General features: G+C 36.4%; 1 protein-coding gene across 10 annotated transcripts in view; it reads left to right on the top strand.

Annotated features, from left to right (window-relative positions):
• Positions 1 to 10,522, top strand: part of CHD9 (chromodomain helicase DNA binding protein 9) — a 100,650-nt gene extending 90,128 nt beyond the window's left edge. For all 10 annotated transcript variants that reach the window (XM_076349298.1, XM_076349294.1, XM_076349300.1 and 7 more), the window contains 5 exons: positions 962 to 1,101; positions 1,617 to 1,838; positions 2,651 to 2,779; positions 4,820 to 4,924; positions 7,081 to 10,522. In XM_076349298.1, coding sequence (XP_076205413.1) covers positions 962 to 1,101; positions 1,617 to 1,838; positions 2,651 to 2,779; positions 4,820 to 4,924; positions 7,081 to 7,938 — 1,454 coding nt within the window. In that variant the 3' untranslated portion in view covers positions 7,939 to 10,522. The remainder of the gene's footprint in view (positions 1 to 961; positions 1,102 to 1,616; positions 1,839 to 2,650; positions 2,780 to 4,819; positions 4,925 to 7,080) is intronic.
• Positions 10,523 to 14,696: the final 4,174 nt, after the last annotated feature.

The following is a 14,696-nucleotide window of genomic DNA, read 5'->3' on the forward strand; positions in this document are numbered from 1 at the left end:
TGTTCTAAACTGCAATCTGGAGGAATTCTCTCTGGTGTGCTAGGGAAACTGGGCACCCAAGTTGAGGCACGAGGTTGAACCACATGAAAACTCTCTCACAGTGTCAGTTACTGTAATGTTCATTTATTAGAAGGGTGCCATTATACATTATAAACACCCCCACAAGAAGATTTTAATAATTACGAAGTGCATCACTCTACACTGACAGTAGTCAGTTTAAATCAGAACTTATTGTGGCTAGTTTCTAAGTAAAGATGAAGAATTCCAGATTTATGCCAGTGTTAATTTGCGCTCTTCATATTCTTTCCTGTGTCTCATGTAAGGAAGCAGTGGAGGACAATAGTCTAGAACCAATTTTTTGGCTTATAACCAAAACCTTACAGCTTATTTTCATAAAAAATAACAGTAGGTGTACACTGACAAATAAAAATGAGCCTAAAGTAAGCAGCTAAAATTTGGATTAAAATATTTGAAATTATTAGAATTGGGTGCTTGATTTAGGTCAGCTTCTGATTAAATGACTAATTCATTGAGATTGCATACATACACAGATGAGAACATTTCCTTCAAAAAAATACTACCCTTCACTTGCATTTTGTAGTTTCTTGTTCTTTTGCAACATACCATTAAGGTCTTGTTATAAACATTTATTTAGGGATGTCTGCCTCTGAGTGTGTGTGATGTCAGCAGTTTTTAACAGCTCTCTGCCCTGTACAGGTTTATTTGGAGCGGGTAGGGGTCAGTAACAGGAAACTTACATAGTGGAGTGGCTTTTCAGAGCCTGATATTAAGTGTTTTAAACAGTCATAAAACAATAGGCAATTTCTGTTAGATATTACATGTAGAAATTATATGCACTTGCACTATTTCAAGTAATTTTATTTCCCTTTTTTATTCAGGCATGTTTCTTGTTATAAACAGCTCAAGCATCTGACACTAATTTTATTGCATCGTTAATTAGGTACTTCCAGTCACTTAACAGCCAGTGCCAATGGAGTCATAGTTGACAGTCAGCCTGTAGTCAAGAAGAGAAGAGGAAGAAGAAAGAATGTGGAGGGAGTTGATGTCCTCTTTATAAATAGAAATAAACAGCCTAATCATGTAAGTAAACTTGATTTTATATCCAAAAATAAGGTCCAAATTACTGTTAATCCCTTAACTGAGCATAACCAGCTGTCAACATATGATAAAAACTTTATTACTTGAAACTGTTGGGTTGGGTTTTTTCCCAAAATTGTTCACTGACAGTTTATGACTACACAAATGAGAACTGGTAGAGTTTTACTAAATATTAGATATATTCAATATTGATAACTATTTTTAAAAAGTAAGCTTAATTCTAGTTTTGATGAACTGCAATTAACAATGTATTATTTAAAACTTGGTATTTGACCTAGCAACTGTTTCTGACATCCTTTCCTGTAACATCTGTTACAGGACCCGATTGTACCATCACTTAAAGGGAGCTATCTTTATGGCATGAGTAATCTCACTCAGTCCTTGAGTTGTGTGCATAATGATCTCCAGGACTGTAGCCTTCGTTGTATCATACATTAAATAATTGTGATGGCTTGTTTTCTGTGGGGAACTTAGTCAAATGTTTTGAATTTCTCCAGGTTAATCCAGGTATTAACTCCTGTCAAGTTGCTGCAGGAATAAACCCAGCACTCACTTACACGCAGTCCCAAGGCATGCTTGATGCAGAGAGTCCAGTTCCTGTTATTAACCTAAAAGATGGAACAAGGCTTGCAGGTGATGATGCCCCCAAAAGAAAAGATTTAGAAAGGTGGCTTAAAGAACATCCTGGATATGTTGAAGATTCAGGAGCTTGTATTCCTGTGAGTATTCCTTTCAGCTCTGTTTTAGCTAAATAGTAAAACATTTCTCATGAAATGTATTTGAATTTGTATTCTGTGTTACATGGAATTATTCTTTCTTTGTTCTTTTGTTTAGGAAAAGGAAAATGTCTGTTTTCTTTTTACATAATTTGAGCTCCGCAAGCCTTCCTGTTCCCTCACAAATGTAATTGCCAAGAAAAGCAATACTAAACAAAGACATTTGATCTTTGTCTGATTTCACCTAGTATTAAAAAAATTATCTAAGATAAGAAAGCTCTTATTACCGTGATACTGATGATGGGAGCTGAAAATGTGTAACAGTGTATTTAGTGATGTGCAAGAGGGTTAAAGACACTACTGTGGGATGTATCTCATATCTACATTACAGTGCTACGATAGTGATGTTTGTGTGGGTATGATGTTCTCATTTTAACTCTGAATTTGAGACTTGGTAATGTTGAACAGAATATAAGAAAATCATATTTATGACGTCTGGAATAACAACCTTATTCCTCCATAAAGATGTTATAAAACAAAATCGTAGCAACATTCCTGACAGTTAAAGCACTGTTGAAAACAAAAATTATTAAAACAAAGCAATGAGTAGAGGCATCAGAGAGAGGATGTAGTGCTGTCTGCTGGGCTGCTTATTATATGATTGTGATTAGTAAATTAGTATTGTTACTAAAATATTTCTGAAATCGAAGATGACTTCAAATGAATGCTTGACTCAAGAGAATGCACAGATATCTTACCATTTTTAAAACAGTTATATCAGAAAGATAATTGGCTTTTTAATTCCTTTATAACAGAGGATGCAGCTGCATGATGGGAGGCCCAAACAAAAAAGACACCGTTGTCGAAACCCTAATAAACTGGATGTTAATAGTTTAACTGGTGAAGAACGTGTTCAGCTCATAAATAGAAGAAACGCAAGAAAGGTATTCATATTACTGTCTCATTCCAATGTTCCCCAAATACAAAGTTAGCCAAAATTAAGAACGCTAATATTACACTTGCTAAAATACTGTGTACATATGAAAGGTTTTTGTTTTAAGGTTTTGGCACAGAGCAAGAACGTCAATGACAATCTTCTAGTAAATGTTTTGCAACTATGAAAATATGCAAGATATGGCTAGAAACTTACCCCGTGGTTTATGTTCAGATGGAATTGAACACTCTGTTGCAGTATTTGTGCCATTGACTTATACAGAGACATGGCCACGTACGTTGTTCTGATCAAAGTAGCAACATACTCACAAGTTCTAAATTTTGTGTACATCTTCTCATTACTACTTTTGACATGATTAAAACTATATTGGTAGTGCATCCTGCATAGAAACGTGTCCATTGGAATTGCTTAAATCCTGTGTACTGTATTATTTTGCTTTTTGCTTTTTTCCGTTACCTCTGGCATTTGACCTTGATGGTTCACCAGTATATATCTGTTGTAAATCACATCGCTAGCTTAAACAGTAGTGTAACAGGGGAACAAAAGTAGAAGGTGGATTCTTGTACAAAATCCCAACAGTGCAAGATGGGAGACCAGGTGTTGAATTCAAGTTTTTGGGCAGGTGATCAAAGTTTGGGAAAGGCATAATACATTTGAATAGGCTTTGGGGAAGGCTAAAAGGCAATATTTGAGAAAAGCATGCGGAACACTACTGTTGTTTATTGAACAAATTTGGACAGATGTGTGGGATGGTGTCTTTGAATGTCAATGTAGTACCAGAGTAGCAGTCCAGTAGGAGTTTTTGAGGTATTTTGTCAATGTATGGAGCGTTTTCTCTGGTGATACTGCTAGCTGTTCTTTTTGTTAGACATCAGTTGCAAGGAAAGCAGGAAGCTTTTTTTATGCTGTTATATTAAGGTCAGAAGCTTTTTGCATCTGTAGAGGAGAGTGAGGCAGAATTTGAGTCTATAATCTCTTCAGTGCATTGAGACAGCAGCTCTAAAGAGGAACCTGGATGGTTGCTAGTCTCTTGAAAAACAGACCCTTGGCTGCTCTACAGTAAGCTGTGCCCTGAGGAATCTTTTCAAAGTTGATGATCAAGGAGTGAGAGATTTGATCTGTGCTTGCTGTAAAAGCCTATATTTTCTTGATGGCTTTTGCTCGCTAATAAATTTCCACACCATAGTTGAGACTCTGTTCTGTTACTTTGTTAACCTCAGTTTTCCCATTTATAACCTGTCCCTAACTTCTTTGCATCACCAAACTCATTTTGTCTCATTTTCTTTTTTAGTTCAGTTATACATTTAGTAGCAGGGGGTGAGGGAACCAAAAGTAGCCTAGAAAATGTGAGTTTAAGTTGCAGTTTATAGAGAAAGTTGAGCAGAAACTGGAATTTTTTTTCCCTTTTTTCTTTCTACCATTTCTTCTTTCTTTCTGGATCTGAATAATACTTCTGATTAATTTGAAAGCTTACTTTTCTGCTTATATGATTTTATTAGGACATGCTGTTTAGCAATCTTACCTTGGCCTTTTTTGCATGAAAAAAATACAAGAAATAATTTCACAAGAGAAGCAGAGCCTCTTAATGGAAGTATTTTTAGAAGTTGACTGAGATGATAGGACTGATAAAGTGGAAAAAGGAAACGTTTAACGAGACTGTAGTTACAGCCTTCTTGGTTGGTAATACCTGGACCACTATTGTTATCTATTCATGTGGTTGCTCTTCCATTCATTGCATGTCTAAATAAACTCTGATATTAAACATTAGTAGGAATGTCAACCATTGAAGTTGTAAAGCATCAGTTTAATAGATGAGTTTGAGTTTAGTAGATTTAGAACAAATCAAGAGTATCTCACATATACCACCAGGAATCAGTCAAAAGCTATATCATACTCATTGATAATTTAAAGTGAGATTTTACTTGTATTGTTTTATATAAAAGGCAAAAATGAAACGGTGCCAGGTGTGAATGTTGCCTTTTCTTATCGAATGAGAAGTATTTCCTGACTTCTATTTTCTGCTTCTCAGGTGGGGGGTGCATTTGCTCCCCCTCTGAAGGATTTGTGCAGGTTCTTGAAAGAAAATCCAGAGTATGGAGTGGCTCCTGAATGGGGAGAAGTTGTAAAACAGTCTGTGAGTATTTGCAGAGTAAGATAACCGTGACATGAAATGTATCTTAAAAACAAACAAGGCAAACAGGAAGAAAAGAAAAAAAAAAAGGCATGCTAAAAGGCATGCTCTTCATTTCTGGTATTGTATTAAATGCTGGATGTGAGTCAATGTTAGCTTTTTTTCTGCCAGCTCAGTTCCCTAAACTGGTTTGCTGGCACAGCTGTGAGTAGGAGGAAGGGAGGGATGGTGGCTGGCAACCCCAAATTAGAGATTTGGTTGCAGGTGTTACAATACTGTGACTTTTTCATTTCATAAATGTAGCCTTGGAAGGTTTTTAGGAAAGGTATTAGCCCACAGAATACTTCCTTATTCTTCAAGTTACAGTTAGGAAGATAAATATAATTTTAAATATTTATTTTATGTTTTAATTAATTTACTTTCAGTGTGCATCTTTAAGAAATTACTACCCTCAATCAAAATGTAAATCAAGTATTAATATAGCTATTTTCTACTATTTAGAATTTCTATTTTCTGTTGCTTAGAGGTTTTGTTTTTAGCTAAAAACTAGTGTTGAGATTCCAGTGGAGGGAATGAGGTTAATATATTAATATATTTTTAGGAGTAGGTCTGCACTACAACTTCCGTGTTGCCCGTGTATTCCTTCTGTATGGATTACCAACAAAGTTAGTGGTAAGAGTTCTACATTCCCTGGTAGTCCTGAGCCAGCTTCTTACTAGTAGCAAGATGCGTTCAGTGAGTTTGGGGGTTTATTTTGTTTGAGCTTTGTACTTGGTTAAATTTAAAAGAAGAAAGTTTTTTGATAGACTTTGTCCACAGTTCCGACAAAACAGCAGGTACGCTTTTTCATTACGGGAACTATTATATAGCTGGTCTCTCTTTGCTTTTAAGTGTCATTGGTTCAAGTATGCTGTATGGTTCTGAGTTCATTCCCTGTTTGCCTTGAAGATAAGGACATACTATGAACTGCAAAAAGTTGCGTTGTATAATAAAGAATGGTTTCTGGGTAACCCAGTTACTTTTCCGTTCCATGTGTCTAACAGAAGTGAAGATGGTTTTGTCAATATTCTTGTGAGTTTGTTTCCTCATGAACTATAACTTGTCAGAAGTATATTATATTTACGCTACGCTTTCAGCCTCTGGCAAAGAAATGACCAAGTTAATTTTTTTTTTCTAGTTCACTAGCAACAGAACTTGTAATCTTTCTGTGGAGTTCTAAATGCCAGTCTCTCCAGTACCCTTGTGGGACATCCTGGTAGAAAAATAGGTAACTAGGAACAGGATTAGACTGCAGTGAATAAAAGTATAAATAATAGCAGAATTACTTCTAGAATTTAGTAGTGGTGCACAGGACAGAAGAACAGAGCATGAGTTCTGAATTCCTCTAGTTGTATTAGGCTAGTTTAAATTAGAGATATTTGCTGGGGAAAAAAAGGCTGTTGTAGTATGGAGGTGAGTGATAGTTGATCTTATGATGGCCATTTTTAACAGGAATTTTCAAGACAAGGCATTTCAAAGACAGTAATATTAGTGTCCATTGCAGTTCTTTCTTCATCATTAGGTAGGAGGGCTTACAGAGGTGAAGCAATACTGTGGAAGCCCTAAAAAGAAGTGCTCTGGATTTCATTTTAATTGAGCTTGAGTCTTTACTGTTTGTTCTTAAGTTTATGGATGAGGTGAAATATGACGATGTTAAACAGACACTAGCAATAATAAAAAAGGCTCAGACTGTTGGTCTGTGTGCAATCACACATTTATATTTAATTTTAAATTGAGTAAGTATTTTTAATTAAGCTGCCAAATGATTGGAATGTGGTAACATTGCAAAGCAATGCTGGTTTAGATCTTAAATTGAGATTGCTCCTATAATTAGCTGTATTTGGCTTGATCTGCAAACAAACCTCTAAAGATGAGTTAGCAGGGGGTCTGAGAAGATACCTGTGTAGACCTCACTGCAGAAATGGACCTTTAAACGTTTGAGATGTGATAGCACAGTGTCATCACAAATTCCAGTGAGTTGTCTGGAGATCAAGCTGCTATGCTAACAATACCAGAATAATCTTTGACACTGTTACTGTACACTTGGGTCTTTCGTTTGCTTTTACTTTTCCATCTTTAAGCTCTCAAAATACTAAAAATGCCCAATGTGTCTCTTGCAGGGATTTCTTCCAGAAGGTATGTTTGACCGTATTCTCACTGGACCTGTTGTGCGGGAAGAAGTAAGCCGGAGAGGAAGGCGCCCCAAAAGTGAGATTGCTAAGGCAACAGCAGCTGCAGCAGCTGCCACCACTGCAAGTGTCTCAGTTAACCCTCTGCTAGCTAATGGATTGCTTCCAGGAGTGGATCTGCCTAGTCTTCAGGCCTTACAACAAAACCTGCAAAACCTGCAGTCGCTGCAAGTAACAGCAGGATTAATGGGAATGCCAGCTGGCTTAACTACTGGAGGAGAAGCGAAGAACATGGCTGCCATGTTCCCCATGCTGCTGTCAGGGATGGCTGGATTACCAAACTTGCTGGGCATGGGAGGACTTCTAACAAAGTCTACAGAATCTATTTCAGAGGAAAAAAAGGGAAGCGATTCAAAGGAGGCAGATATAAAGAAAGAAAGGACAGAAGACCAAAATACTGATACTGGTGGTGAAAACTCTGTTTCAAGTTCTCCTTCAACATCCTCTGCAGCTGCCAATCCTCTCTCTCTTAACCCATTACTTTTGTCCAACATACTTTACCCAGGGATGCTTCTCACTCCAGGCCTTAATCTTCATATCCCAGCTTTGTCTCAGTCTAATATTTTTGATGTACAGAACAGTGAAAGCAATGACACAGGCTCAGCCAAGCCCACAGAAGAAAAGGAGGAAAATTCTAGGGTTAGAGATCAGGAGGACAAAGGGGGAACAGAACCAAGCTCTCATAATGAAAACAGCACAGATGAGGGTTCAGAGAAAGCAGGTGCTTCATCTGGATCTGATAGTACATCGTCTTCATCTGAGGATTCAGATTCTAGTGATGAAGACTGACCCCAGACTCTGCACTTAAATTATAAACTGATTTTGAATTTATTCTTTAATTATTTCATTGTAAATAAACCAGTGTTGAGTGCATCAATGATTTACTGACCGAACATTTCAGTATTTGTTTAGAAGTGCAAACTGCTTTCAGAGACGTTTTGCATGTAATATTTCCTGAAGTTCATAAGTTTCTGAACTTGTATGTACTATCAAATACACAATGGTGTAAAATTACAACAAAAGGCATTATAATTTTGTTGGGGGGTTAATTTTATGAAAATAATGCTCAAGTAAGAGCTGTATATTTAATATATTTGCAGTGAACACAGAATACTTTATGCATATTATTGATTTAATTTGAATATAGTTTTACAGCCTCCTTGACACTTATAATTTACAGATCAAAACTCAGCAATAATTTGGGCAGCTAATGAATGTCATGAAAGCTGTAGAATCTACATCACCATCCATTGCTTTAATTACATGAAAATGCTCTAGTGTTGTGATGCACTGCTGTTTCCAATTCAGGTACAAGTGTGTTTAAAAGAAGATAAATTTTTCCCAATCAGCCAATTAAACTGGCTACCTGTTACCTCAGCTGAGTTAGTTTAGGAAGTTTACATTGGTTTCTATTACTTGTTTTCAGGTTTTGTTTCGTTTTCTAAAGACATCCTGTATATCATGTTAAAATCTGAATTGAGATATGACTGTTGGGGGTTTTTTTTCCCCCTTATTACAACTGTTCTCTTTGACAGCAGTAAGGGGAAATTAAAGCAAAAACTGTCTTATCTCATGCTACTTGGCACCATGTAGATCTATTTAGTTTACACCTTGCAAAGTTTTGGGCTCCCTCTGCAGAAAATAAAAGTCCCAAAATGAGGAGTAGTTTCCCCAAGACTCAGAAGAGGCAAACTGTCATAAAGTGCCACTGAAAAGACCTTTCAACACTGCATACTTCATGTAAAAATTGTTTGTTTGCTTTGTTTGTGTAGATTTCTATTTGTGTTTTATGTCATAAAACCTCCTGGAGTTACCAGTTAATAATGGTAAATAAAGTATAGATAGTTTTGAACTCCTTTTGAGTTTAAACTTCTCTGCAGATTTAAATCTGACTAAATATTAAATATTACCCAAAATCATTATTGGGATATCACTTCATATATTATGCTGAGTTACCCACTAAAGAAAAAGCACTTTGCGTAGTAAGGAAGACAAATTATTCCTAGAAACCACAATAACAGGGCATAAGGTGTCTGTTTAAGTCCAAATCCTTAGAACCCTTTACTATATAAAATCTGTCTAATATTTGATGTGTGATATGATTCCTCCTTCTTAAGCTGCTATTACTCTGACACAGTCGAGGCCCAGATTGACATTTACAGAAGTTCTGAACTGACTGAGACTTCAGTTGACCTTGGTTACATCGTTTGCGGTCCAAGAATAGGCAAGTGTTAAGAGAAAATAAGATACAGGTACTAGTAGAAGTCATTGAAAAAGCTTTACAAAGGGATAAATTTAAAAAGAAAAACAAAAACTGTATATTTTGATATAGTTCTGTTGCTTGCTTGTACAGTAAAAACAACTGTGTTGTTTTTTATCAAGAACTTTACCAATGAAATATAAGTTTCTATGTGCAAAATAACTAGCCCCATGATTAGAAGCAGTATTACATGTAATTACACAATTATACAAGTACCATTTGGATTGTGCTGGTTATGTATTTTCCCAAATAGTATTCTGATTTTTGGCCCTTCATGCAGTGTCTTAGCAATAGTGAAAATTAAAAACTGCCAAGAGAAGGGGGTAGCAATTCTTCATCGCAGGAAAAAAAAAAAAGTATTTCATATTTAATATTTTGCCCTTTGTGATATAGCACTTTTATTTAACTAGGATGCATCTATGAAATAGCCAAAGTTTTACAAACAGTTATTAACTTAGTTTGCTGATGGAGTATGTCAACAATACCATCACTTCCCACCCTTACCCCACAAAACAAATCCTAAATCTTGTGGCTAAATCCTAATTTATATCAGATTTATGAAAGAAAGTATTTTCCTAATAATGGTCAAGTGAGTTTGGTTACCATTCTAGTGATTCTTTCTATGTAATAAGGCAATTACAGTTTCAAGTAATGAAGGCTGGTGTAGACTTGAACATAATATATTGGGTTTATTTTTAATCGGTTTGAACCAGAAGGGGAAAAAATGTCCCACTATCAGCTAAACTATATGCAAATACGGTTGTATAAAGTTAAGGGTTATAAGGAAACCTCAGTAGAATTACACTAACACTGAAGTTAAAAGGATATCCAAGGTGATGATAAAGTGTGTGTTGGTAGTTACTAAAAGAACCTTAGCTGTTATTGCCTTGTATTTCTATCCCTTGTTTCAGGCTTCATGATCCAAGTCTTAGTCCAGGTTTTTTTTGGACATTTGCAATATTTGCCAGTTGTGTTCTGTGTAGTCTGAATTTGCTTTCTGTAGTTGAACAAGCGTCTCAAAAAGTCATTTGTAATTTATTGAATTACTTTCTATGATGTTCTATAGAGCAAATGGAAGTTTAATTATTTTTTATTAAACATATTCTTTGACTACCCATGATGTTGGCCTCAGTATGTGAAAATAATGTTGTCTGTGTAAGGATTAAACATGTATCTTTCAGCAGCAAAAGTTAAGTTTCAGTGTTAAGCTCTAAATCTGAAATTATTCTTAAGACATTAAAAAAAAAACCCACGAAAAACCTCAAGCCAAGGAGGTAACCTGCCCCCACCCCCCTGACCATGCTTTACTGTTGTATAATTTTTCTGGGAATCAATTTCCTGTAATTTCCTGTAATTCTGTTGTCTTACAAACAAAATAAGCTGCTGTTCCAGCCCTTCAGCAGTTACGGTTAGAAAGGAATACACAGCCTAGGTTCTGGTCCAAAAGTTGACTTAATTTGAAATAGTGATGCACCTTATGTTCCAGGGTAAGCACGTTGGCAGTGGAGTACCTTTTGAATCTTTCTTTTTAAAACTCTGCATTACTGTATACGTGTTTACTAAATATTTTAATTATGTACACAGCATTTACTACTGCTATCTTTCATATATTTCATATAAGGCACGGACATTTCTCCTGAATGCGAGTTGTCTCCTGGTTGTCAGGTGCCTTCTTGTTTTAACCTGTCACTGCACTTGAATGATTCGGTGGTATCCTTATTTATTCCAGTCTGAGTTTTGTCTTCAGATCATGATCATCCTTTCTGAGCTTCTGCCTTCTCAAATCTGTACACAGGTGTTAAAAATGCACATATGCGTATGAGCTCCCTAATGGTATTTTTAAATTTATTTTTAGCAGGTCTATTGGAAAACTCTCACAAATCTAAAAAAAAAAAAAAGGGAAAAATCATGTGTTGTAATTTTACAATCCAATCCTCTTAGTCTGTAAATTAAAATATAACTAGATCTGTTTTTCAATGAAACTATTTTCAAGGCACAGTATTGGTGTTTTAACTTCTTTCACTCCTTTGAACTTTTTTGAAACAGTATCTGGATTTGGTGATTAGATGAGATAATAGTCTCAAGGTGTCCCAGGCAAATTCCTGTCCTATTTGTTATATCTTGTCTCAGAGAAAATGATTTCTGTCATGTTATTTATTAATATATTTTTCATTTATTGCTCTGTACGACAGTACTGATGCACCATCAAAATGAATGTTTACTTCTTAATGCCTGCATTTAAGCTGCAGTGAGATGAAGTGTGCCTGGTGTACATGGCTAATATAAAGGGATCTGCAGTGTAGCATTATATGGAATTATTTGTGATGTGAAAGTTACTAACATTTAGTTGTATAAGCAGTTTCTGATCTAGTTCTATTACACCTATAATTATCTTCAACATAAGCAAGCTGTATCAGTATAATGTGGGATTTACACTGCTGTAGTTGACCAACATTTCAAATTTTACACCTGTACATTGTTGGGACATCGGGGTTATGCTGGTGTCTACAGAGGAGACTAATTACACTAGTGTAGCCACGGGAGTTTACAAAATAACTCTCCTGGCTTATCTAAATGGCCCTAATGTTACACGGGCAGGCAGTATCATTTCTTTGTCACGTTTAGAGGAAAAGGAAATTAAGATAACAGCTTTCCATGACTAAAACAGTAAGAAAATCTTGATCATGTTGTTTTTAACTAATGATTTGTAAAATGAAATTTTTCTGTTAAAAGATACAGCAAGGACTTCTGATGGTTAAGTGTCTCTGATGACAAAGGGAAGTTTCAGTTAACACTTCCCCGAGGAAAAACTCTTCTTTTAGGAGAAAACCTTTTCTAGCTTTTAGTAATTAAGTACATGTGAGATAGGTCTTTGAAAATATTGACAATATACAGAGAGGAAGGATGTTGAAATGCATTACAACTCTAGCGGTGTCAGTAAATTACATCATTCATCACTGCCAAAAGTTCCAGCCTGCCAGAAATGATAAACAATATTTTGATGGTTATATTTCAGTCTTTAACCCAGCATTTTAGGAACACTGTTCACTGAGAAATAAATACAAAGAATTAAGGAAAAATTTCCACAAAATAGGGTGGGCTGAAGTCTTGAAATGGAGAAGTACATACAGGTAAGTATCTCCATTCAGAATAGTTACGACCCCAAAACACTTTGACTTACATAATTTAAATTTTAGCTTCAATTTAGAGTATCTTATACTCTAGCTAGCTAACATTCAGATTTCTTTGGAAAAAAAACCCAAACTACTTAGCATTAATCAAACTAGCATTTCTCTACTTAAAAGGAGACGGGAACATTTTCAAATTAGACTATTTAAGGCTATGATTTTTTTTTTAAACACTGTCTCCTTTCAGGCTCTCTCAGACAAGGAAGGAAGGAAAGTGCCATTCACAAGACCCTGCTGTGAAGTTACTCTGCAAAATGAGGACTGTTTTCCCCTGCCTCTTGTCTGCTTCAACTGTGCACGAGACCTAAGAGTGCAAAATTCTCATTAGTGTTCCAGGTAAGGTCTCTTGTGCCTAACACTTCTACGGTCTCTTCTGCGTGAAAGGGAGGCTGGTTTGGGAAATTCTGGGGATCCTGATGTCAGATACGGTATCATCATCTCTGTTTTTCACCAGTGCTCACTAAAACTGATAGCGTGTCCTGAAGCTGTTTTCTGTTCTCGGGGGAAAAAACAGCTTTTAATTTGGGAACTACTGTGTCAGGTCCTCAGCTTCACGCTGTTTGATCTCTGTTCAGCTTCTCAAAGCAGGTGGTAGGAGCTCAGCTTTTTGCTCCTGTAAGGCAGAGTTTATAACTCCTAGTCCCGAAATAAGATGAGTGCACATGGCTTCATTTTTTTTTTAATGCAGCAGCAATTCTAACCTAAATAAATTGATTTTTTTTTTTTTTTTTTTTTTGCTTTTTAGTGTTATGAATGTTTCTCAGGGTCATGAGATGAAGAAACATTCTCCTTTTCAAAAGACGGGTGAAATCTTCATGTAATCATTGGTCTTCATCAACTGAGGCTTAAGGTAAAATACGAAATGTTGGGAGATTCCTGATGAAGTCATGCACATTGACAAAACAGCATCAGAAGTATCAGGAGACTGGCTGTGGTGGGAAGGTCCCAGGGAGAATACTGGGAGAAAGGTTTCTGTGGTGTGTTTTTCTCTTTACACACGTACTTCTAAGAGCTGGTCATCTTGGACTTTCCTTATTAGGAGATCAGACTTTGCCTGCTGTGTATCCAGCCTTATCTGGGAGGCCACTTTATTTCCCTGCAGGTAGACAACGTTAACCACCATTTCAAAAATTTCTTGTCGCAGTCAATCTTCACTACTTGGGGCTAGTACAGTCAGGGCCTGTGCTATGACTGTGCAGCATTTCTTTGGCCTCAAGATTTGCTACCTGTTTCTTGTATTTTGCAAGGAAACTACAGTTTATTATCAAAGTCACCAGGAGAGAAAGAATTTGAGGCCATTTGCCTTATTTTTGTGCAACCCTATTTTGAAAATGTTCACTATTTGTTCCGCGAGCTGCAAACAGTACCTGTGTCTCTGGAGTGCCACCTGTCTGAAGAGCTCAGCTTGCCACGGCTGCATTCCCCAGCGTGACATTAGCTGGGGGGGGGGCACAAAACAGAAACACGTATGGCTGAAACCCTTTGATGCTCTAAGTACCATTTGTAGTTCATACAGAAGTCCATTCCATAGGATGTTCATAAGCTAAGTTTCTGAAACTTCAAAACAGTAAAAAATGTGTTTTGTTGTAGGATAGCCTAGCAGCTGTCAAGGACCCAGACTGAGAGGATGTATGTGGTATCCCCACTAGAGTTTTGCATTAGTGGTAACGCTAGTGGCTGTAACTTATTCTTACAATATCGGTAGATATAATATGGAATCCAGTAGCGGAAATGATTCAAGTAATTAACATGCCAAATAAGGATATCTCTTTATTTCAGTGTTCATGTTGAACATTGCTATTGTCTTGAAGAAAATTCTTGCTTCTTTGTAAGGGGGAAAAAAGGAGGGAGAGGTGGAGGAACAAGTGAAGTTAAGTCCTCAGGGATGAAAGATTTCAGTGTGTCTATTATGTCTAAAATGTTTCTTGTCTAAGTTTTCAGTAGACCATTAAATGAAAAATTACCTTTTTTTAAGTCTTCTACACAAGAGCAGTCAAGTGAAACCATTTGTTTACAAAGTCTGGATGCATAAGAACATAGGGAAGTATGCAGGTGTAATCACAGCATAATAACCTTACCTTTAACCTAGGCTTTGTTTA

Source organism: Aptenodytes patagonicus, chromosome 11 (assembly GCF_965638725.1).
Source record: "Aptenodytes patagonicus chromosome 11, bAptPat1.pri.cur, whole genome shotgun sequence".
NCBI classification, from domain to species: Eukaryota; Metazoa; Chordata; class Aves; order Sphenisciformes; family Spheniscidae; genus Aptenodytes; species Aptenodytes patagonicus.